General features: G+C 39.0%; 1 protein-coding gene across 1 annotated transcript in view; it reads left to right on the top strand.

Annotated features, from left to right (window-relative positions):
- The first annotated feature begins 16,205 nt into the window (after positions 1-16,205).
- The window catches only part of LOC124795237 (cytosolic Fe-S cluster assembly factor NUBP2 homolog), a 78,133-nt gene continuing 67,719 nt past the window's right edge, over positions 16,206-26,619 (top strand). The window contains exons 1-2 of the mRNA XM_047259164.1: positions 16,206-16,480; positions 17,092-17,180. Coding sequence (XP_047115120.1) covers positions 16,370-16,480; positions 17,092-17,180 — 200 coding nt within the window. The 5' untranslated portion in view covers positions 16,206-16,369. The remainder of the gene's footprint in view (positions 16,481-17,091; positions 17,181-26,619) is intronic.

Raw genomic sequence — 26,619 nt, 5'->3', positions numbered from 1 at the left:
TACACCTGGATTCTGGAATATTTAGAAAAATAGTTTGATTTCAGTGAAGATTCAATTTTTAGACTTAGCTCTCAGTTAAGTCTTAAAGAGCCGCTTAAAATGGAGAACATAATGAAACTTCTAGATTATTTCAACATAAACAGTGACGATTATTTTCTGAAATATGTGCAGTGAATGACATTAATTAAGGACTTAGCAGACTCAAACATTTCAGACAAGTGGGTGACATTTCTTAAGAGGTGCAAAGCACATAATTTTCTGAAAGTTGTTAAACATGTGCTAGCACCGCCACCGTCAAACGCGTTTGTAGAGCAGATTTTCCGTGTGATGCTAAAGAACTGGAGCAATGAGAGAAACTGACTGAAAGTGGGAATGGTGAATGCCGAACTACTTGTAAATTTTAACTAGAGTGTAAAATGTGCTGAATTTGCTAAATTTGTCAAATCTGGCAACGGGAAAGAACTTGTTACAGCTGTGGAGTAAGAAAACAAGTATAATTTCAAAATATAACAAGCAAAATAAAACGTTTATTCATTATGGATGAGGATTACTGCGACTGTGATGCATAAAGGTTCCTTGAAATTGCTGCAACCATTCGTATTTTGCTTTATTCTTCAATTTTATTATCCCATTACGGTTTCGAACCGCTTAGCGATTCATCATCAGATAGTAAAATGGTTCAAATGACTCTGAGCACTATGGGACTTAACTTCTGAGGTCATCAGTCCCCTAGAACTTAGAACTACTTTAACCTAACTAACCTAAGGACATCACACACATCCATGCCCGAGGCAGAATGCGAACCTGCGACCGTAGCGGTCGTGCGGTTCCAGACTGTAGCGCCTAGAACCGCTCGGCCACTCAGACCGGCATCAGATAGTACATATTTACTTATTGTCTGCAGCAGTGTGCAGTGATACATCTTGCCACAACTTCACGACTCCCATACTGCAGCAGACAATTAATAAATATTACTATTTCATGATGAATCACTGAGCGGCTCGAAACCGCTCATAGAATCGTAAAATTTAAGAAAAAAAAAAGGCGACAGGTTGCTGTAATTTCAAGAAACCTTTAAAACAGGCAGAGAAACTAAGAGGCTCGCAGAAGTGGCGGGATTCGCAGTATTAACAGTGAATATCGTGTTAAATAAATGCACACTTCCTGTTTTAGCAGCTATAATGCATGTCTGTGGAATGTGTTGTGAATAATAATAATAACGGTAATATAATTATACATTTTTGAGTTGGCCGGTTTTGGCTCCAATTAAGGTTGGCAACTCTAATGAAGACTGGACTCCTGATAAGCCACGTATCACTACCGAGAAGAGAGACCATCGTGTTCGGCATATGACTGTGGTGCGTCGTATTGCATGTGTAGCAGCAGCTTGAGCAGCAGTTGGTATCACAGTACACAACGGACTGTCACAGATCGGTTACTTCAAGAACTGCTCCGAGCCAGACGTCCTGTAGCGCGCTATCCGCTGATCCCAAAACACCGCCATTTACGACTTCAGTGGCGTCAAGTAGGAGTTCAATGGAGGACAGGGTGGAGCTCTGTTGTACTTTTTGATGAAATCTGGTTCTGCCTCGGTATCAGTGATGGCCTTGTTAGAAGGAGGCCAGTTGAGAGCCCGGCACCAATCTGTTCGCATACTAGACACATTGGACCTACACCTGAAGTTATGGTCAGTGATTCATTTAGTATGACAGCAGGAATGCTCTTCGTGGTTATATCACGCACCCTGACTAGAAATTTATACGTCAGTCTGGTGATTCGACCAATTGTACTGCCATTCCTGAACAGCATTCCCGGGGATCTTTTCCAACAAGAAATATTCGTCCACATACCGATAGTGTAGCCCACTGTGCTCTAAACTGTCGAAATGTTGCCTTAGCCTGATCGATCACCAGACCGGTCTCCAATCGAGTGCATATGATACATCATCGGACGAGAAATGTATCGTCATCCACAAATAGCATTAACCGTACCTGTATTGATGCACCAAGTGCAACAGGCATGGACCTCTATCGCACGAACTGACATCCGGCTCTTGTACGACACAATGCTTGCACGTTTGCTTGCTTGCGTTCAACATATTGGTGTGTACACCTGTTATTAATGTACCAGCGTTTCAGGTTTGCAATGACTTACTTCACGTGTACCTTAACTTGTCATCTTGCAACGTTAATCACTTAAATATCTTACCTAGGCAAATTTATTCCGGAAATTACATTATTCTACATTAATTATTTTTTGGCGTTGTAATTTTTTCCCATTAGTATATTTTCTTCGGTGGATTCTACCAAGAATCTCTGGGTGAATGAAGTTTTTCAAGACGAACAGACGCTTATTACTGTGCTAAAGAACTGGATGTCCTTAACCTACAAAAGTATTTTGAACAAATACTTGAGTGAACAGTATGTGAAGGAAACAAACGCCAAGGGTATAAATCCTGCAGGCCAAAGACACTTCAAACCACTGGAAGATGTATATCTGGGTGTAGAAATGATGAGCGAGTTTAGTAGAATATTTCTTCAAATTACGTTCCAACAGAAGACGTGTCCTCTCGCTGTCGTGATTCTCCTGTTACAGGATGTTGTCAGTTTTTGTAAAAGAAACGAGTGATTTTCGTGACGACTCTGCTTTCCTCTTACGGCCTGTCTCCAACTCTCTAAAGCAGTGGTCGTCATTCTTCTTTGCTCAAGAGCATATATTGACATTGTGGGGCGGCATCTCGGGCCGCATATGTACCGATATTACAATTGATTAGTGCTGTTGTTGTTGTGGTGTTCAGTCCTGAGACTGGTTTGATGCAGCTCTCCATGCTACTCTATCCTGTGCAAGCTTCTTTATCTCCCAGTACTTACTGCAACCCACATATTTCTGAATCTGCTTAGTGTATTCATCTCTTGGTCTCCCTCTACGATTTTTACCCTCCACGCTGCCCTCCAGTACTAAATTGATGATCCCTTGATGCCTGAGAATATGCCCTACCAACCGATCCCTTCTTCTTGTCAAGTTGTGCCACAAATTTCTCTTCTCTCCAGTTCTATTCAATACCTCCTCATTAGTTATGTGATCTACCCATCTAATCTTCAGCATTATTCTGTAGCACCACATTTCGAAAGCTTCTATTCGCTTCTTGTCCAAACTCGTTATCGTCCATGTTTCACTTCCATACATGGCTACATTCCATACAAATACTTTCAGAAGCTACTTCCTGACACTTACATCTATACTCGAAGTTAACAAATTTCTCTTCTTCAGAAACGCTTTCCTTGCCATTGCCAGTCTACATTTTATATCCTCTCTACTTCGACCATCATTAGTTATTTTGCTCCCCAAATAGCAAAACACCTTCACTACTTTAAGTGTCTCATTTCCTAATCTACTTCCCTCAGCATCACCCGACTTAATTCGACTACATTCCATTATCCTCGTTTTTCTTTTGTTGCTGTTCATCTTAGACCCTCCTTTCAAGACACTGTCCATTCCGTTCAATTGCTCTTCCAAGTCCTTTGCTGTCTCTGACAGAATTACAATGTCATCGGCGATCCTCAATGTTTTTATTTCTTCTCCATGGATTTTAATGCCTACTCCGAACTTTTCTTTTGTTTCTTTTACTGCTTGCTCCATATACAGACTGAATAGCATCGGGGAGAGGCTACAACCCTGTCTCACTCCCTTCCCAACCACTGCTTCCCTTTCATGTCCCTCGACTCTTATAACCGCCATCTGCTTTCTGTGCAAATTGTAAATAGCCTTTCGCTCCCTGTATTTTACCTCTGCCACCTTCAGTATTTGAAAGAGAGTATTCCAGTTAACATTGTCAAAAGCTTTCTCTAAGTCTACAAATGCTAGAAACATAGGTTTGCCTTTCCTTAATCTTTCTTCTAAGATAAGTCGTAGGGTCATTTTTGATTGGTAACCTACATAAATTAATATGTTATGAGGTCCCATCAGACTAGGTATAGTAAGGGTCTGAGAAGTTGGTCGACAATCCCCAAGTACTGATCGTTGAAAGTCGACACCATTCGAAACTTTTCCTGTCGATTGTTCTCTGTTTCAGATTGCAGCCACCGTGGCGACCCTAATACTGTGACATTATAATTGCCTGACGAAGTTTGTTATGTTGTCGGAGTGAGAGAACGACTGATTAATAACAGCAATCGTACTTATGTTTAAATGCATTATGCAATATGACACAAGATCACAAATTTTTACTGAATGTTTTGAAAGTCATTTTTCTTCTACTCATTGCGTTGTATTACAACAGCCATAATTTAATTTCATATTCATTGCTACAAATGTGAACAGCATTTGAAGATGATGTCTCTCTACTGCGCATTCTCGAATCTATGTTACTTGCGTTTCAAAATTTTTACCGCATCAGCTTATCGGTACGAGTTGCGCACACCCAGTGAGTTGTCAGTACTGGAAGACAAACAGTAAAACATTCCCCTTCTCACAACCTCTAACCACGCAGTGCCGCGTAACTTACCCCTCTTCCCCTTGTTATCAGCTGTCAATTTTACTTAGCGCCGTACAGTAGAGGAGGACGCCGAACGGCGGCCGGCCGTCGCCGTTCTGCACCAGCCTGATGAAGCTGTGCCAAGTCACTGATGACACGGAACAGCAGAGAGCGTCATGGCAACGCATGCGTTGCCGCACTGAATTCCTTTGTTACAGGGACGAAGCCACTGCAGCAGGCCCAGGAGAATCCACACGAGCCCAGCCGCAGCACCCGGACTGACCCAGCTTTAACGAACACGCAGCAACATAGGTAACGATGCACGATACCTCACAATAACAGTACCTCACCTTGCATGCTCTGTCGCAGCTAGCAAGCCGCTACTGCCCTTACTACCCGTCCTACTGCCGCAGAGATTTATTTCCCTTTGCGCTTGCCTTGGCACTTTTTTTCCTCTGCCGTTACAACCGCTACCCTTCGATCGTTTTCGACCACTTCTAACTCCTGATGGACCATGTAAATGAGTAATCTTACCCAGACGCATGGATAACATCACAGCCCGCATCCTGTGACTCCTGATTCAAAAACTAACATGTTATACGGAGGTGACTGTAGAACTTTTGGTTTGGTCACCACGTTGGTGTGGGCGTGGAGGGGCCCCATCCTTTATTATTTAGTTAGCTCACGGCCGGGTTCATCGACGACATTTGATATTAAGCACATCTTAAAATATTACTGTCTCTATATTTTTGTGTGTTTGTGAGCAGAAAAACTACGTTCTGAAGAATCTCGTAACGTTAGCTGACACTTTTCAATTCAGCTGTTAGTTGCTAGATGCATATTACTATACCACGTGCGTCGAAAAAAAAAAAAAAAATGGTGGATATCAAAATATAAAGGAAACAGGAGTTCCAAGCAAAATACTTTCATTGGCCTTCAGTGTAATTCCCATTACCTGGGACACACTTCTGACATCAGTTGTAAAGCTATTGGAAACTGTGTGCAGACGCTTCTTGTGGAATTTCTCGAAGCACTGTGCTCTGGTGAAACGTTAATGGATATCAGCAACGTCTACATGCTCTACTATCTTTCTCAGTACCAGGCGACTGTTCTTTAAAAACTTTCTTATTCTTTAGATTTGGCACTGGAAGACTTCTTTTTCTTTCACCGCCTTAAATTACCTACGAAAGGCTTATGCTTCGCAGACGTCGCGCGTGACCATGGTGCTCAAGTGATTCCACAAGAAGCGTCTGCTGACAGTTTCCAACAGCTTTACACTGACGTGACAAAAGTCATGGACACGTCCTAGTATCGTGTTGTACCTCCTTTAGCGCGGCATAGTGCGGCAGCTCGACATGCATGAACTCAACTAGTTGGAAGTCTTCTCCAGAAATATTAAGCTATGCTCCCTCTATATCCGTCTATAATTGCGAAAGTGTTGCCTGTGTACGATTTTGTGCCATAAATGTGCGATGGGATTCCGGACAGGTGATGTGGGCGGCTTAATCATTCCTTCGAATTGTCCAAAATGTTCTTCAAACCAATCGCGAATAATTGTGATCCAGTGATACGGTGCACTGTCATCCATAAAAATTCCATCGGCGTTTGGGAATATGAAATCCATGAATGGCTCCAGATGGTCTCCAAGTAGCTGAATATAACGATTTCCAGTCAATGATCGGTTGAGTTGGAGCAGAGGACCCAATCCATTGTATTTAAACACATTCCACACCATTATGGAGCCATCACCATATTGCACAGTGCCTTGTTGACAACTTCGTTCCTGGCTTCGCGGGATCTGTGCTGATGTGTACGGGTCGTCTGGGTAGAATGGCTCGCACTTGTATTAGATTTACGTGCTCCAAGGTGGGCACAGGGGCTGTGACAGTGCAAACAAATCAGTGACACACAAATATAGACTTTATTGTGCTGCAATATGTAAGCAACGTGTGGGATTGCTTACGGACAGATGCAAGTAAGAAGTGACCTATCAAGGTATACATTACTAAGTACAATGTCAACAAGATTATGTTCGTCCTGGGCGCCACACTGTCAATCAATGTAGTAAACACTTGTCCGTATGCGAAGGCTATAGGCAACTACACTTGTAGACTAAATCTCGCAAGCTGATCTCCACTACAAACTGTAGCTACGAACTGCAAACCTGGAACTCCATACTAGAACTGTCATACGCCGGCGCCGAACATGAACTGTCCGTTGCTGCCTGTGATTTCCGCTTATCACAAAGCGGAAGTCGATCTTATTGGCGGCGGCCTGGAGTTTGCTGACTGGATTTTGCTTATGGTTGGCAGCGAACTTCAAAGCACTGTCCGTGGCACCAGCCGGAAACTGTCCCAACGCGCTAGCTCCGGTTGCGTCCATTGGCGAGAAACAACATGTGTCACATTCGGAACCAACAATCAGTTCCTACCAATTGAAATCGGGACTCATGTGACCAAACCACGGTTTCTTCCAAACCTCCTTTCCCTTTTTCTTCTGATTACCAGTGTGCTTAGAACTGTTAATCCCAATAACCATAACAATGTCTAGAGAACGGATGATCAGCAGAGAATATTCGCAACAGGTAACATTCCCTACGAAATAAGAATACACTGTACCTGAAACTGATAGCTTCTGGAGTGCTGTTAAAGACATATGTAATCTCGACATAAATGATGAATTCAAAGAACCAGCGGAGTTTGCACCGCCAGTGAGTTCTTTGCTCCATGGCAACACTTCTTGTGAAAGAGTTTTTTTCGTCTAAATTGAGTATAAGAAAAATCCAAGATTCGAAATAGTCCAGCATTAGATACTGCAAATGAGCTCATTCTGTCGTCTCAACTTTTGAAAGACTGTGGTAGATCCAAACGTTTCCAAGTCACCAAGAGTATTCTCAACTCAATTACAACAAATTTGTATTGACCTAGCATGCAGAAGATGATGGACTTTCTGTTTTTATTGAGCATCCATTTTATCATAAACAATTATATGAAATATGTCGTATCTTGGTACAGGAAAAAATGAGTAAAGACATCTTATGTAATAGTGTCTGTGAACAAAATGGAAATCAAATACATAAACCAAACGAATTGCAGTTTACATGATATAAATTAGCAACAATACAGCAAAGTATTTAAATATAATGCAAATAGAGCGGGAAATGCGTCTGCTAATCGGACCTGTGGTAATCAATATTCTAAGTATGTACCTTAAACATGAGCGTTTCACTTTCATGCTGCCACTACTACTACTGCTGTTAAGGCATGTCCACATGATGCCTTTTTTTCTGTTCATCTTTGCACATGAATATAAATTTCCAACAGCACAACTATGCATGCACATTTGTGCATGTGTAATTTCCTGGAAATGTTTGCTGTCAGTGATTTATGTGCAATAATATCTTTTGGCTCCAAAGGAAGCACCCTTAGATCTATAGATGCTTACATGTCGTATGAAATGCCACTTCTAAAGATTATTTAAATAAAATTTGAGATGAGATGCCCTCAGGAACAAATATTACATAAAATATCTCTGATCACACTACTGTAAAGAATAAATTTCAAAGTAGGAAAACAGAGAAGAATAACCGAGAAATTTTTGAGAAGTGTATATGGAAACTGTGGACGAAAATTCACACAATGGCAACTTAACAGCACAACTCTGGAGCCTGACATTTGAACAAAAGAAATTATGGAGTATCTGTAGTTCCTCAAAAAACTGGTAGAAATAGAAATGAAAGGCACTGATGGTGGAAAAAATACAAAATTGGAAAACACAATCTCCATGCTAGTAGATTTCCCAAATTTGTGGAGTTCAAAGACGTTAATCTACGTGGTAGACAATGAAAACCTCGTAACTCCAATTTGTTAAATTTTGCAGATGAAGCAAACACGGTTTCTTAAAAAATCAAAGAAATTTGCTACCACAAGTAGCAGTATAGCAGAAGCCTACTTATTGTCAGACAAGAGAAATCCAAGCACTTTCAAACCTCTCTTGGAATATAGACTTACTAGTTACTGGAATTACAAGTTTTCCCAGGTAGATGGAGTTCCAGGGTTTGCATTTCCTACGATCGATATTGCAATCTTTCATGACTGAAGTTGTGTAAAAAGCCTCTTTCACAAAATAAGATACAAATGACGCATTGAAGGTTAAGTAACCTTCACATAACGAATAAGAACCTCCCGTAAGTATTCTTTGCTTTGTTTTGAAATGGGGAATAAATAATTCAGAGTGGTACTTAAGTCGACGATTACTAGCTAAAAAAATGTTATCACAGCAGAAAGTCTAAAAATCTCACTGTGACCTCTTTCTGAAGTTTGCAAAACAACGTTGTCGTCGCTTTTATTTGGATACATCTTTACTTATAGTTGCTTTTGCGTTTTCTTTTTCTGTTGCCTTTTCATCACAATAAACGCAGACCAAATTCCCAACCAAAGAAGGAGATCGGTAGCAGACTATCCATGCAACGAGGCGACGTGTGGACACGGGAACGCTTATTCGTACATGTGCTCTTTCCACTAATTTTTGTTCATGCCCTCTTATCCTGGAGCGTCTTCGATTGAGCATGAGGAAACATGCATTGTGTCGAAACACTTATACTACTACTACAGCTACTACTACTAGGTTCTTAAGGGAGATCATTGGTTAGCAACCGATAAGTTCGTAGTGAACGTTATGTTTCGAAGTGACAATGAGAGAAAAATCTTATTTTGTGGTCAATAAAGGGCTATAGCGTATTCTTTGCTATGGAGATCATGAATATGGATACCCACTACACAGTACCTTCTCAAAACGACAAGCAGAGGCGGAAAATATAGCGCCACGGATGCGAACTATATCAGCGGCTGCACACAGCTCGGGTAAGACATTCTCTACTACAAGAAATACTACCATCAGGTCAAATTTTCAAGAGATGACAGACAACTTGTAGATGGAGATTTTGATGCAGAAAACACTACAACAGATAAAAGAGCTGGAGAAAAACGGCAAGAGACAAATACACGAAAACCTGCACAACCAATAAGGGTCAACTGAGAGGAAAATAACAGAGCGAACGTGCAGAAGGGATCACAAATAATTCCGGCACAACGACAAACATATTAGAACAGATATAGGGAGATAGAGTTGGGCCCATGTAAGGTATACGTCGAAAGTCTCGACAGAAATATTGGCAAACTCCATCCAATGGCCGTGAATAAACAAATTTATACAAGAGTACCGATTATGAAATCTGATATCATTAATGTGTCAGCTATTGGCAAAAACCGTGTAAAAACTGAGTTTAGAAAAAGTGAATCAGAAAACCAGTTAGTGCAGGAAGAAGTTCTGTAAGAATACAATCTCATACATATGGTGAGCAAACAAGGTGTAATCAGGGAGTTGACCTCTTAATTAGCGAAGGGGAGATATTGGACGTCATCATCAGTAAATCTGAAGTTGTAAAGGTATGAAGATGCTCAAAACATGTGACGCAAAATTGAATTGATATGCTCTGCAAACATCAAACTTGTGTATTAACATTTGATGCACAGACTCTACCGGCAAGATGTCTGGTAGAGCCGTATGTACCTGCTGTAAATACTGTTTGAAATGTCTGTTTTACAGCCATGTTAGCAATCAGTGCAGAAGAAGGACACAGTGTGAAAGATGTGGTGGACAATACATGTCACTGACATGTCCATGTTTGTCCATTAATTTAGCAACTGTGAAAACTCCAGTGTAGCTGCATCAGAAATTGCTTAGGAGCTACGCACCCCATGCCAACAAATGCATTGTTAGCTGAAGCTGCAGAAATACCCATTGGTGTATGATGGAAATTAATTATGAACATATTCCTTCTAAGAATCTTGTCTTGCTGTAATTGACCACCTACTGATAAACTCGACAGATGATTTCACGGAGACAGAATAGACAGAGGATAAACATTGACCCAAAATTATAACTCTGTTCAAGCTTCGTGAACCTAAAGGACATTTTACCTAATCTCTGAAGAACGCCAACACATCCTAATTCAGAATACCAATATAGCTAATAACAACAAATAATGGTGCAGAACAATTAGTAAAAGCCTCTATTACTGATAATTTACCATAATATCTCTAGATCTATGTTGACAGCTCCAAAATCCCAGATAATGATAGAGTGGGTTGCACTTTCCTCTCCAAGCACAAATTACAAGGAATTAATATCACTTCCCAGTGAAACTTATAGCTTTTCGGCAGAAGCTATAGCTATACTTGCAGCTTTAAATTATTCGCAGACCTTCACAGCAAGAAGAATTTTGATTTTAATGGACTGCAGAAGCTTGCTACAAGACTTGCAGACACCTGCCACTCCCAAGAAACCTTATTCACTGGTAATGGACATCACGAAGGCTACCAAGAAAAGTAAAATTTACGTGGGTCATAGGACATGCCAACATTAAATATAATGACGAAGTCGATGGCTTAGCGAAAACTGCTGCTCAACACAGTATTTTTATAACTATCTTATTCCCATCATCAGACTAGGTGACAATGGAACAACGAATATCAAGCCTCATTGCGCATTTAAGGGAAATGTTATGGTCAAATACAACTGCACATTCCTTCAAAATCCTGGTTCTACACATTTTAGGCGAACAAAAAATTTAGAAACTCCTTGATCCTAATGAGATTTAATCATGAATCTTCCCTAGCCATTATCACCGATTACATGTCCGAGACAATCCTTATTGTGAATGTGTTGCAATAACAGCAGGGGATATGAATCACATATTTTTCGAATTTAAACTACATGAAAACCAGCAAATCGGATTTATTCAGCAGTTAATCAGACCCCATCAACCATTACCAACTTCCTCAGCAATTCTGCTGCATCAAAATAACATATTAAGTATGAAATTTTTACGTAAATATGACTTCAGTATGTAAAATCCCAATACACTGAAGATGACTGTATGGGGTTCAGACCAAAAGTCTAAATAAGTAAATAAATACTACTACTACTGCTACTACCACTACTACTACCAACACCACCACTGCTACAGATATGTCTATGCCACTATTATTATTATTTCTTTCCCTTCTCAGACTTTATGTCTGGTTAAAAATGGAAAGTGACGTGGACCCTGATCAAGCGTGACTTCCTTTTAACTGTGTGGTATATGTTACATTTAGAAACTTTCAGGTAATTGAACATGTATCAATAATTACAGATTTCTATAGTTGTATATATACATTTGGATGTAGCTGTATTGCGTTTATGTACTGGTGGATATCGTGTGGTATGACTCCTGTAGTTGATAGAATAATTGGTATAATGTCAACTTTATCCTGATGCCACATGTCTTTGACTTCCTCAGCCAGTTGGATGTATTTTTCAATTTTTTCTCCTGTTTTCTTCTGTATATTTGTTGTATTGGGTATGGATATTCCGATTAGTTGGGTTAATTTCTTCTTTTTATTGGTGAGTATGATGTCAGGTTTGTTATGTGGTGTTGTTTTATCCGTTATAATGGTTCTGTTCCAGTATAATTTGTATTCATCATTCTCCAGTACATTTTGTGGTGCATACTTGTATGTTTTATTAGTTTATGTTGTATGGCAAGTTGTTGATGTATTATTTTTGCTACATTGTCATGTCTTCTGGTGTATTCTGTATTTGCTAGTATTGTACATCCGCTTGTGATGTGATCTACTGTTTCTCTTTGTTGTTTGCAAAGTCTGCATTTATCTGTTGTGGTATTGGGATCTTTAATAATATGCTTGCTGTAATATCTGGTGTTTATTGTTTGATCCTGTATTGTAATCATGAATCCTTCTGTCTCACTGTATATATTGCCTTTTCTTAGCCATGTGTTGGGTGCGTCTTGATCGATGTGTGGCTGTGTTAGATGATACGGGTGCTTGCTATGTAGTGTTTTCTTTTTCCAATTTACTTTCTTTGTGTCTGTTGATGTTATGTGATCTAAAGGGTTGCAGAAGCGTTTATGAAATTGCAATGGTGTAGCCCATGTATTTATATGAGTTATTGCTTTGTGTATTTTGCTGGTTTCTGCTTGTTCTATAAAGAATACCTGTCCATAATGTAGGTTTTTTATGTCGATAAATCCCCTTCCTCCTTCCTTTCTGCTTAATGTGAATCTTTCTGTTGCTGAATGTATGTGATGTATTCTATATGTGTGGCATTGTGATCGTGTAAGTGTATTGAGTGCTTCTAGGTCTGTGTTACTCCATTTCACTACTCCAAATGAATAGGTCAATATTGGTATAGCATAAGTATTTACAGCTTTTGTCTTGTTTCTTGCTGTCAATTCTGTTTTCAGTACTTTTGTTAGTTTTTGTCTATATTTTTCTTTTAGTTCTTCTTTAATATTAGTATTATCTATTCCTATTTTTTGCAGTCACTGTGGTTATTCAATAAGTAATCTTCTTGTTTAGTGTGTTTTCCCTTGACTATGCTATTTTTCTTACATTTGTCTGTTCTGTAAGCCATATTTATTTCATTGCTGAATACTACTGCTATCTTTAGTAATTGGTTGAGTTGATGATTTGTTGCTGCCAGTAGTTTTAGATCATCCATGTATAGCAAATGTGTGATTTTGTGTTGGTATGTTCCAGTAATATTATATCTATAATTTGTATTATTTAGCATGTTAGATAGTGGATTCAGAGCAAGGTACAACCAGAAAGGACTTAATGAGTCTCTTGATATATTCCACACTTAATCTGTATTGGCTGTATTATTATTATTATTACTTCTACTAACAATATTAAAATTTGTGAGATTGCTTCAAAATTTTGTGTATTGTACCACAGTCTAACATAACAGTCGTGACACTCACTGCTGTAAAAGTTGTTACCTTTTGACAGCTGGAGTGGCACTAATCCTCCAAGCGGCGAGAGAGGGGAACTTAAAATGCGTCGTAAGCATAATGTTTGTTTTGCACCCCTTTCCTAAATGATTTACCAAATATTTTAATTTTTTTGCCTCCAAGAGTTTGTGTAATATCAGAAGGCATAGCGTTTCTAAAAATGATTCTACAATAAGCTCAAGTAGGGATAAAACTCATGAATCCAGAGGCAATTTACGATACATTCGTGAAGAAACATTTGTGATGTTGCATAGAACTGCAGCTTACCACGTTGATATCAACGGAATATAAACATATAGATTCACACATTAGATGCACAGACATGTACCTCTACATGCAAAAGAGATCGACGCCCCATTTGTCGTTCCATAGACCTACTGCGCTTTAGTCATTGTCGTCTGTTGCCACAAGTATGAACTTCATCTTTCTATTATTCTAAGTGGAAGGAGCAACTGCCAAATAGTGGGAGAAATATACTGTGAGAGAAAATCCCAAGTCCTCAAAGCCAATAACACTATCAGAAGTGCTGACATATGTTAAATTTGCCATTAGAGACTTTTCACCCAATGACATATGCAGTGGCTTATCAGTATCGGAGAAATGCTGTACCTTCTGCTTTAAAAGGTGGAACAAAATGTCACTTATCCCACATTTTATTTGTATGCCTTCCATGTACCTCTGTAATGTACACACAGATGGAAACATAAAACATTCTGATAAAACCAGTATGCCTGAGTGCTGTAATGTAATAAATTTAGAGCAAAACAGCGTAGTTTTGTCTTGTCATCTTGCAGATGGCATGCTAATCTGGTTTAACAACAAGCCAAGAGCATCTTTTTTTAAACATTGGGATCCTATAGTCTTCAAAATTTGTTTATCTTCTTCAATTGTTCCTTCTGATAAAGTATCTGTTGCTGTCTGTACTTAAAATGATAGATACTTTCCTGGTCCCATAACAGTTTCTCAAAAAGTCTAGCGATCTGCACATTCTGATACTCCACAAGCTTTTTCTAAACACGAATAACTGCACTTAATTTTACCACTTCCTCGTCAAAGCAGGTCTGTGTTGAGGATTCAGATGAATCTGGCACTGATAAATGGAAAGTTGGCTGCTTTTGTACCATGAGTGTTTTACAGCTTTAGTCGGATTGTCGAACCTTTGGGACAGTCTCCTCTTTGTCAGTTGAGGTAGCGTATTCGGAATGTCAAACAATGTGCTTAACTGCATTCCACACGAGTTTATTATTGTTTGCATTCATGAACTGGTTTTGTTCGACATGTAGCGGACAAAACTTATTATTGTAAAGGTAAACAGGGTCTTTTTTCATAAGATCTTCTCGTCTGATATTCACTAGCCATTTTGTACTCATAAAACGAAACATTAATCATCAATATAAGTGTAATTTGCAAGCGAATCCTGACGATTCAGTTTAGTAACATAATGGTATATACCTCTCAGTGTTCTTAGGAAACCTAAAATAAGACATCTGTGGTCTCTTCTTCTTGTTGTTGCAGCCATTTATTGCTCTGCGCTACGCTACCATTTGTAAAAACCATTCTACAAACCATCATACCCACTATTCGCTTTCACGATCGCGCCAAACTCAACTTACTGGACACGTGGCGCGCTGCTGGAGCAGTAGGCAACAAAATCGAGGCGAAGTGTCGCGACTGTTCAGCCTAGTTGCAGGCAACTACGCTACCGGCTACTGCGCAAGCGCGCCGCACGTTTGCGCAACTCGTTGGTGAAACTGTTGTTTCGGCGTGTTCAAACTTTTGCGACACTAGTTGCATGGGTTTTGAAGTTATATGTGTTCGTAGAATGTAGACAAACTGAAATATGAAGTGGGGGACGGAGAATAAAGTTCGCTTTTTGTATATATATGCTTTGCATAGGTGTTTTTGGGATATCAGTGATGCTGATTACAAAAATAAGAACATATTGCTGCTCCTGAGACCGTGATGTGCGATCAGAAAATAGTTTGACGATATCTGAGCTGCAGGGCAAAAGTTATATAATTAGGAGCACATATACAACTGAATTAATAAAAATACAAGCAAATGTAACTCTGGCTGTAGAAATGCTCTTGTATTTAAAACGTCGCAGTAGTGCTCCCCATTCACGTGTGTTTGAATTTTGAAACATTGCCATCTTCAAGAGAGTAGTTTGCAAACCATTCTCTTCTTAAATGCGGGCTGCATCGAATAATTATTGCTGCTGATGTTAATAATCATTACTGTTAATAATTATTGCTGTTAATGAAAAAGCGTCATCACAACTGAAACCGCATCTTATAACATGCCGAGTGTTCCAGATTGTAATGCATGCAATGTGATATGTAATTTCAGTTCTGGCGACAATGCTTCACGCATTACAATATCTTTATTCCTTATCGCATAATTAACTCTATTTAGAAAAGATGTTAACAGTTCTGGCGACATTATAACATAATTAAAAGAGCTTCTTGAGTCTTCCATTACACATTATTTCAGCAAGGATTCTGAGCAACTGAGCTGACGTCTTTTCTTCATCCAGTCACGAATCGAAACACGTTTCTTATTTTTATCTTATGCAGCAATTCCACGCAATAAGCTTTAACTCCATCACAACTCGTGTGACATGCAGCTGCCAAAACTTTCATTTCAGTCACGTTCAGGAACCCACAAAACGACGAAACTGAAGTATATACTGGTTTCGCCGTGTCTACAGTCAAATATGAAACCATTTGCGTGCAACTCATTCAAGCAACGAGTGGCGCAACCCAATGTCATCGTGTAAACTAGGCTTTATGGTAGACTGATTGTGCGATGATTTTGTGTGACTGGTACGATGTTTATGCATTTAAAAGTTGGCAACCCTTTGCTATAAAGTCTGTGACTCGCATGTAAACAATTGAGTGATGCTGGAGGGGGGTGTTGTCATAGATGAATATGTGATTGTTTACATCAGCGTGGAAGAGGATGTCGTATGACATTATTGTATTGTGCAATTGACACGCATAGAAAAATATTCGTACAAATAATACGAAAAATTCAGAATGCTTGACGGCGTGAAACACATTATACTTGTGTTGTCGGGAAAGGGTGGCGTAGGAAAGTCAACAATAAGTACTCAACTTGCGTATGCTTTCAGAGACAGCGGTTATAAGGTATTTATCATTTATTGAGCCAGTGTAGCTTTATCATACTGTTCCAATTGCCTCTTCAAAACGTGAAGCGCTTGTGTGGCCTTGTCAGCAGTGTGCATCCGACAGAATGACTGCCATGGTAGGCTACGATTTTCGTGAAAGAAAGAGCATGCGGTACGTAATCGTGCTTTTAGAATGTGGCGCTGACGCTACGTGGATTTCAGACCAGACCTATTCAGCACAGACTTTTACAGAGTTATGCATAATACCGCTGGCAGTAACACTTTACGCCGAGGTGTTTATAGCATAGCTCTGTGACAAAGTTCCTCCAGCAAAACTGATGCAGTTTTATTTTGGACGGTCTCGACTGCACGTTAGTAAACATCCGGAACTCCAGTGTTACAGAATTTCTTGTCAACTGTTTATGTTTCCTATTGATAGGGAAAAATGGAAATGACAGTAGGCTATTTAATATTTACAAAAAGAAAAACCACTTTGTCCACGCTATACTGAGGGCGCACTTCTTTTTTCGTACTTCTTGTTTCTTAGTACTTAGTTTTGTTTTCTCTGTGTCGTATAACAGTAGGCTCATAAAGTGAATCTGTAAAATACAATTTTCCATTTATTTGTAGGTTGGTCTCCTTGATATTGACTTATGTGGACCAAGTATTCCATACCTTCTGCATTTGCAGGGTAAAGATGTCCATCAGTGCCCTCAAGGGTGAGTCATATACCACACAAATTGAAGTGTTACTAACATGTTTACACAATAGCTCATAGGATAAATGTAAGTGATAATTACAAGTAGTGCTCTTCAATTGTTGCTCTTCAAAACAATAGTTACTGTAGGTAGTAGCTGTAAATTACCCATGTTTTCAATTTTTAGAAATTGTTAATGTTACTAGTCTTACCAAATTACATCCTTTTATGTTCATGTCACTTGGCATGTTGGTCGTACCATGTGTTTCTAGGTTATTAGTACTAACAGAAGCATGTCACTGTCACAGTGGTTGAGTAAATGTTTCAAAATAGCAGAGCACTTTCCATTCTAAAGTGTGAAGATTATGATGCTTGTATGTTGTTAAAAGGGAGTTGCAGTTTGTTTTATTTTTTATTTTCTCTTCTTTGCTGACATTAGTGTGTGTGTGTGTGTGTGTGTGTGTGTGTGTGTGTGTACAAAGTTCATTTTACACTCTGTTTCTCACCTAATAAGGTGGAACAATGAATAAGACGCTGGAACTAGCAATGAATTCGTTTCTTTTTTTTCCAATGACCTGCTGTGTAATCCTATAAACACAAGAACTAATTCTATGATTAGTTAAAGATGTAGACACTAAAACAGTTATGCTTTCGTGTTGATACCAAATTAAACTGGGAGGAACATATTTGCCATGTCTAACAAGTGTGTGCTATATCATGCAGAATTGACAGATGCAATCACTAATGAGTTTCTGAAGGTGGCATATTTCAGCCATGCAGTTTATATGGCATACTGATGTGGTATCATTCCTGTTATCTAACTGAAATTCTGAAAATCCATTAAAAAGTAACCAGAATAATGAGTAAAGTGCGACCTAAGGAACACTGCTGAGGCTTCTTTATCAAGCTAAAGATATTAGTTGTGAAGTTATGTATCTATACAGCATTTCTTTTTGTCAAAAAGCAACTTAAGTAAGTTTGACATTAGAGAGAAGAAATGCCTCAGCAGCACGAGAAGCAAACTGGACTTAGATATATCAGACATACACTAAGACTCCGAACTCTCATAAAATAATGTGCTTAAAATTTTTCAATAAACTTCCAGTATCTGCTTGATCCTTGCCCTGTAATATTTTAAAAGTTAAGATTTATGTCTGACTATTGGAAATACTATTTTGTTGATAAAAGAATATTTCTAAAATAAGTGGAATTAAATTGGGAACTTCTCTATAAGAAATTATTATTAAGTGTATATTTAAAGTCTAAATCTATTCTACTATGTTTAATAAAGACATGGTTGCATATGGGTATTATTACCATCCCATCATCCACACACGTTTTCTGTGGCTTTCCCAAATCACTTAACATATATGCTGGAATGATTCCCTTGAAAATGATGTGGCAGATTTCCTTCTCTGCCTGTCCCAGTTTGCACTCATGTTTAGTGATTTTGTAGTAATTGGGACATTAAACACTGATCTTCCTTTTAACTCACTCCTGCCTCTCCATCAATATCTCCGCCTCAATTTCTATTTTGATCACAAGTGGGTGTCACTTATTTCGTCTTTGAAGAAATAAATAATTTTGGAGCAAGCAGTGATCTCTACTAGTGATCTGTACTTTTTCTGTGCCTTTGTGTCCTCAGAATTTTAGCATACAAACAAAAGCCCATTTTCCAACTTAGTGTGTATATTCCACCTCCATGTTTGTATTACAGTAATAGCCTAATCAGATTCAATGTCTTTTTTTGTATCTCTGGACGATTGCCATATGGTCTTCATGTCAAGTTGACCACTGTAATCTCCCTCCTCCTTCCTTCTTCCATCTGCTGTCCACATTAAACAATGCCCAGTCCAAGTAATTAATAAGCAAAGTCTTTTATGAAGATTTGAGAGGAGCAAAGATTACAATAAACTTTCAAGTTTACTTAGCTTGTCATGTTGAGATGGCTCCAGTTCTTGTCTAGGGGTCTGATTCTTGAAGCTGAAAATCTAACATCAGCTCCTCATGATTGGTTTCAACTAAATAAATTGGAATATTGTTGTTGCAGAATTTTTTATGTAAATATATTTACCACTGATTGTCGGAAATACAGAAGCGTCCGATTCCACCTGTCTGCTTTCACCCGTGATGTCACAAATATGGCGGAAATGACCATACACCACGACTCCAATATGGCGCCTATTACGTCATTACGTAAACATGACAACAAACACGAAAATACATTGAAAAACCAACACACACACGTTCCATAAAAAACCTAATGACACTAATGGGACAAGCGTGGGAAATTGGGAGTTTTGGGGTGGGAACAAAGTAAATATAAACAAATTTAAACACACACCACCATACCAAACTGCAAAAAATGACGAAAAAACCGACAACACAAAACTCCCCAAATTCCACTAAACACAATATCCTCTGGAATCGAACACTTCCCTTGACCTATATAGCACAACAGCAACTCCCGATACCGGAACACCCACACCCACAGCCACAACCACACATTGTAATGAAACGCTTCCCTTGACCCCAACACACAACAAATACAATAAGGACAAGAAAAATAAAAACTTACAACAAAATTCTGGTACCGCAACCTAGGCTGGCCACCACAATCACACACAAGCACACACACAGCCATACACACACCCACACACAACCACAAACCAATGAAAAATACACAACCAAAAGAAAGATCCAACCCCCCCCCCCCCAACACAACCTCCCCCCTCACCCCAAAATAAAATACCCATAAACAAAAACCAAACTAAATAAAAAAATTTCAGTCACACACTACAACTCAACAAAAACTGCAACAAAATAGATCCTCCACAACTTAATCGCAAACCAACACACTGCCCCGCCCCTCACAAACGGTACCAACAACTAACCCCCTCCCCCCTCTCCCCAAGCCGCAGCCACCCATCCACCCAAACCACACTAACTAACCACCTTCAGGCTGTACATCTCAATAACAACCCCTTTTTTTTTTTTAAAAAAAAAAAAAACAATAGCCCTCAGGAGCACTCTTCCACCAACAGTACTCATCTAAATGAGACTGAAGGTTAGAAGAGCGCCTCTTCACCCTCCCAAGAACTGACTTAATGGCCTCCCACATCCCTTCTATAGTATTTGTGCAAGCCCCCGTCTCATAATTTTTGAAACTCTAAACTATGGTTAACAACTAAATGATTGTACCCCCTCTCACCCAACCCCCTATAAGAAAAAAAGCGTCGGAAACTACAGTGGATCCCGGTTCTATAAACTCCTCAATTAACCCCACTAATTCCATCTTATACCACCCAGCCACAACCCTAAAAACACATTCCGAACCCCCCCCCCCCCCCCCCTCGGTACAACAGCCCCACACACCCAGAGACTAACCACAGACTTACCCCTCCCATACTTCCTTTTCCCAAACTGTGACTACTCCAACACAACCCCAGGCCCACCCAACTTACCCCTGTGCTTAATAAACTCAGAACATACTTCACTGCAAAACGAAAACCAGTCAAGCACACTCCTCTCACTCTCGCCAGTCTCATGCGCACAAAAACTTTAATAGGGTCTATAACAAAAGTAATATGTCAACGACACAATCTCGCGCATGCCCAACCTAGACTTCTCGAATCAGGAATGTATGGAGCGCCATAGGTTATCCCTACGGGACCGCCACATATAACTGTCCCTGGTCTGAGATGCCAGAACTTTTGCCATTGTCATTTCATTCCGACAGACAGTGGACTTAACCACCTCCGCAATCAACCCAAAAAGCTGTAGAAATTTGATCAGCTCCAGCTGAGTTGCACCCATAATAGCGTGGAGTTGTATACTATTTATTTTACCGGTCATATCCATACCTAACAAGAGCAACAACAAATTAATTTATTCACATTAACACACGACCTACAGCGAACAGCGCTACAATAACTTTCACACAAAACCACTAAATCGTTAACTCACTTAAACCAATTCCACTCTAAACACAGCTAAAACGAGAACCAGCCACTAGAATCAGTAACACCAAACTGAACTCAATACACCACACAACACGAAACCCCTAAACACACCACCAGAGGGTACCACAAACCGCAACACAGTGACACCTACAAACACGCCACAGTCACGAACCAAACTCCGCCCTGTCGTGACATCACACAGCCTTACGTCACAGGTCAAAGCCGACGGGTGGAATTGTACGCTTCGGTCGACCCCTGATTGTCTCACATTTTAGTATGTGATACAGTATTTTGATTTTTCATGTTAAGAAAACCGAAATTACATTTTTCACACCTATGATACAAAAATACATCCGATCACATCAGAGGCAACCTTACGACATTCCACACTCTGCAGGAATAACAACATTCCAAAGGGTTTACAATTTTTCACTTCATAAAATTCAGAAATAAACATAGTAAACAGTAGAGGAGTGCATAATTAATAATAGAAATTTGAAGTGTGCAAATAATTCGTAATTTCAAATGTTTTTAAAAAAATAATTTTAACTTTACATTGAGAACTAGTATTTATCGATTATAACATCCAAAATAAAGTAATTCCTTTTCATAAATTTTAGCCTGAAATATAGCATAGTCTATAAAATTATATCAAAGTATTTAGAAAAGCAACTGAGGTAATATTAAACTGTCCAAAATTCGAAAACTAATACTAGTATTGCCAACTACTGTTGAGGAAAAGTAATGCTAGAGGAGGCTGTTCTGTTACACCATGAATGAGTTAGAAATCAATATTAAGTAATATGGCTTCAGTCTGTGAATGGTCGGATAAATTTTTTGTGTGAAAATATCATCACTGTATGACATAGATACAAGGGCTGATTTCTGACCTCTAGAAAAATCTAAGTAATCTATGGAAAGGTTCTGAAAAATGCAGCCATTTTTATTCTCTCAGCTGTATATCTGCTTTTCAAGAAATAGTTATTGAAGGATATGAAATTAAAGTGATATGGGAGAGGGGGATGGAGGTCAGTGATTCACTTTGAGGTTGAGTCCATCAGAAGAAACATTCAGTGTTCTTCACAGGGGGTAATTGGTGAAGAGTGAGGTAATATCAATGGTGATTTGTGGCATGTATATTGGTAGTGGAACAGCCATAGTTTTCATTTTGTCATATGAATTGTGTTTAACTGTACTCTGTTGTAGAAATTGACATCAAAGACAACACTTTGAAACTGGCAACTACGAAGTAGCCAAGATAATTAAGTTAGTACATTGTCAAAGGAGGGTGATTGGTGGCTATATGTGGCTTAGACACAGTAAGAAGTTGGCAACTGGAATTTGTACAAACTTTGAGAGTCTGTCTGAACTGTGGATTTGAAGCCATAATGGGAGTTTCTGTAACTCTCTCAGAGAGTATGGTGTGGTCGACTTGAGTGTCCATCTGCTTTGACCGTTGATGCCACTGTGTTGTGTTGTGTGATGTCATGGTGGCAGTGCGCTTGTGACATGTATCGTGTTTGCAGAGGGTGTGTTGGATTATGTGGTGGCATGTTACAGTATGGGATGTTTATGTTTCTAAATTGTTTATGACTGTTGTTACTGATATTAAACTCTTTGAGTGCTGTTTGTGGTAGTAACATTATAAGAGTTTGTAGCAGTTTGTTAATGAGTTATTTTGATGTTGGCAGTTCTCAGCAGATGATGCTGTTTTGGGTTTGTAATTATTAGTGTGGTGTGTCGTTTGTGGTTGGAGATTTAATTGTATATTTCGTTTTTTGCTAGTTACGAATTGACAACGAAGTTCATGAGTAGGTCCCAGTGTATCACAGTTGGGGATGATGTGTCACATTTGGGGACAATACGTGGAGCACAGTTAAATTCCTATAGTTATTCGGCATGTGAAGGTCAACATTGACCAAAGTTGCTGCATCTCAGATCAGGAACTAGTGGCGTAGTCCATATCGGTTCAGGCTGGCTTACATTCATAGTCTCAGATGTTACTGTATTTAGCATATGTTAAAATAAAGGATGAAGTATTCTTTTGTTTTCTCCTAAACAATTTCTGATCCAAGATACAGCCCTCCAAAGATGACAGTGTGCATACCATTCTGAAGATGCGAATTTTGGAGAAACATTTAAAACTCTGTATCTCTGGAACAGTTCTAGATATATTGTTTTTTTTTTCATTTGAAAGGTAATTAGTTTATGATTCCAAAGAAATCCTCCATTTAGACTTATCAGTCAAAGTTCTTTTACTATAGTACTCTGAACTTTTTTATAATTTATGGAAAATTTTTCAAAAATGTCAATCCATAAAATTTAGATTTTTTTCTGTTTATTAATACTGTATAGTTTTACATTCCCTGAAAAGGAGAGCTTCCTCTTTTAGGTTGAACAGGTTTTATAAACAATTGAGATTTTTGCCATACATAAAACATGTTTTATTGGCACATTGTCACATAACATGCTCATAAAAATCAAAACTTAGCCTTATTTAACATAATTTTAGTTTTGAAAGATGAGCCTCATTTTTCAAACATTTTAAATGGTTCCAAACTGTATGTGGAAGGTCCAAAGACTAAAAGGTTTCAATTTATACAACTTCTGTGCACTCTGTTTTGTACTCAAATTAGCCAGTCAATGAACTAAAAATGTATTCCACTGCTTCAGTATCTTCCTTTGATGTAAAGTGATGCCTTTCTTTACTACCAATAGGAACTGGAGCACTTCAAAACATTGTGAACAGGAAGTGAGCACTGATGCCATTGTTGCTGTCCATCAGCTGGAAACCTATGTCCAGCAGCTGGCCCATGTGGTAGCATAAAGTTCACTACAGTTTTGTTTAACTCATAACTTGTGTCTATAATCTCTGCAATACACCAGTCACAGTCATACACACGTGCCAGAAACATCCCCCTTCTCAGATTGTGAATCTGAATATTATCCTGTTGTTCTGAGGTGCTGGCCAAACAAATGAAATTTCCTCTTTCTTGCTCTTTAAAGTAAATATGAGTTCACACATCACTTTGAGTCCAAAAATGTGTCTTCTGAATTCCTTTCACAGGAGTAGTTTGTTTGGACCAGTCTTCTTTTATCTGCTCACGGAATTCTTCGATTTCCTCTTTGGACAAGAGAATGAGGGCTGTGGATGAGTAAGATTTCACGACTCTCGTAAAATCTTCAGCATTCTCAATCACTGCTGTATTTCGTCTGGAAAGATTGTTTTGTATCATGGTGCTTCAGCAGGCCTTCTACACCATCACAAGGCCCCTTCCCATGAACAGTAGCACTGTATACCCAGTCAGCTGGCACAAGCAACTTACTCAATTCAAACAGTAACAGTTTTTAAAATGACTAGGAGCACTACCAGAAATAATGATGATCTTCCCTGCACCTGTTTGCAGTTGAAGAATTTTGCGCGTTGCTAGCAAAGCATGTGCTGAGTAATATCGTGTGTCATCACTTATAACTGCAACACTTGTGGTCTTGTCTTGAAAATATGTCACGCCTATGAAAATTGAAACCTGATCATTACTCCAATGATACCCTTGTACTTCATGTGGGAGGATTACGGACCAGTTCTCAGTAAAATCACAGTGAATCACTAAACATAGTTGTTCAGCCTGTACACATCCTTTGACTTCTGCAATGTGATGTTGTTGAAATTTCTTCAGATGCTGGTGTTCACTGAGCATTTACCAAATTTGTCAATGAAACTGTCAAAGGCAACAGTTTTCTTAATTAGTTAATTTTCCTCCCATGTCGCATATGTAATTTCTGCAGAGTTATCTGGTACTTCTTCCAGGCCAAGTGTCTGTAAAGACAGTCTTTCCTTTCCAAGGCAGTCTCCACATTCTTGAAACAAACAAGTCTCTCGCTTTATGTCACAGACTACTAATGACTTCACATGCCCAACTAATGTGACCTATGTCACGCGCTCCTGTAAGTTCTTCAAGAGTTCAAAATTGCACACAGTACACACATAAACAGACATCTCTAAGTGGGTGTGGAACTACCCACTTAGGTTGTAGTGCATAAAATTTTGATCTTCCTATATGTGAAGTTGTATAGTTGCTCTTATAAATTGCAAAATTTTCTTTCATGCTGCGAGTCATGTACCCTCTTCACTTTCACAACTTTTTGATCTTCAACTGTTACAGTTATAGTGTCTTTTTTGTTGGCACTCTGGCGATAAGTCCCATTTATCTTCCAGATTTGAACTTGAGGTGCTTCTACAGGATGACCATAATAGATATCTGGGCTTCCAAAGACTCGTTTTACAGAACTCACATTTCTTGATTTGTCTACCACGTACTTTGATACTGATGGAGTGTTGGCTCAAAATTGTTTTCTTTGGAAATATCTCTGGAATAATAGTTAAAACTTGCACTTCCCCACTGTAGGATGGTCAATATTCAACAACTGATTAATATTTGTGAAAAATTCCTGGCAAGAGTGCTTTGGTTCATTATCTTCTGAAGATGGAATTTCTACTTTGAAGAGTGTGGTCAGTTTTGCTGTAGCATATTCATCCATAACTTTAGTAATTTATCTGTGCTTTCTTGATAATAGAGCTTATGACTCAACTTCACTGACCACGGTTTCTTAACAGGACTGACACCTACATCTGTAGTTGACTGATTCAGGGTATTTAATTCTTCCTCTATACATGCAAAATCGGTGTCATCTGCACCATGGGAGGCTTCACCTCGTTCAGATACTACCATTGTTGTTATTCTGTCAAAATATTTAGAACACAAAAAGTCATCACTGGAAACATGTTCGTTTTGAAACAGGCTTCAAATGAGAACACTTATTCCCAACGTGAACAAAGTATGTTTTTTTGTTTGTCTTGTATGTCACTCTTTTTGTGGATATGCTAGTTGACACACTTCTCTCTTGTGGCCCCAGTCAGAAGACATTTCAAACAGTCCTTTTCACAGAACACACTGTAACTGTGTCAACTGGCAAACTCCTCACAGAAACACAGAACTCACTGGATAGTCTTAAGTTACGTTGTCCAAGACGCGACAGTTGGCTGCGACTGCGACGCTGCCCCGTCCTCTTTTCCCACCCTGGCAGACGGCGACAAGGCCGCAACACGACAGGAGTCGTCGCTGTTTCCCAAGCTCTGGTCGGCGGCGGCGGATTCAAATACATAAGAAAAATAAGAATTCCCATTTTCTTGCTGTAAAAAATACTGTATGTTAATGGAACAAAGTTACATCGGCTCCCAGAGTTAGTTTTTCGATACAGATTCTCCTTTTACTTTAAAAAATTGAAAAGTATCTCTTCCGGTTTTGCGTGTTTTTTTCGCTGTATATTACTTCTCACTCACCTCTAGTATTTTCTTCTGAACCTGGACGAGGATACCCAAGTAGAAGTAGACGTCCTAACAAAACCAACAAATGTCAAAAATTTACGTTTTTCAACAGAGCGAAAAAACGTTCAAATTAGTTTAATATCAAGACACCAATCTACCGTTTACTTTCAAAA

The sequence above is a fragment of the Schistocerca piceifrons genome, chromosome 4 (assembly GCF_021461385.2).
Source record: "Schistocerca piceifrons isolate TAMUIC-IGC-003096 chromosome 4, iqSchPice1.1, whole genome shotgun sequence".
NCBI classification, from domain to species: Eukaryota; Metazoa; Arthropoda; class Insecta; order Orthoptera; family Acrididae; genus Schistocerca; species Schistocerca piceifrons.
The sequence above is the reverse complement of the archived record's forward strand: the minus strand, read 5'-3'. Positions and strand labels throughout refer to the sequence as shown.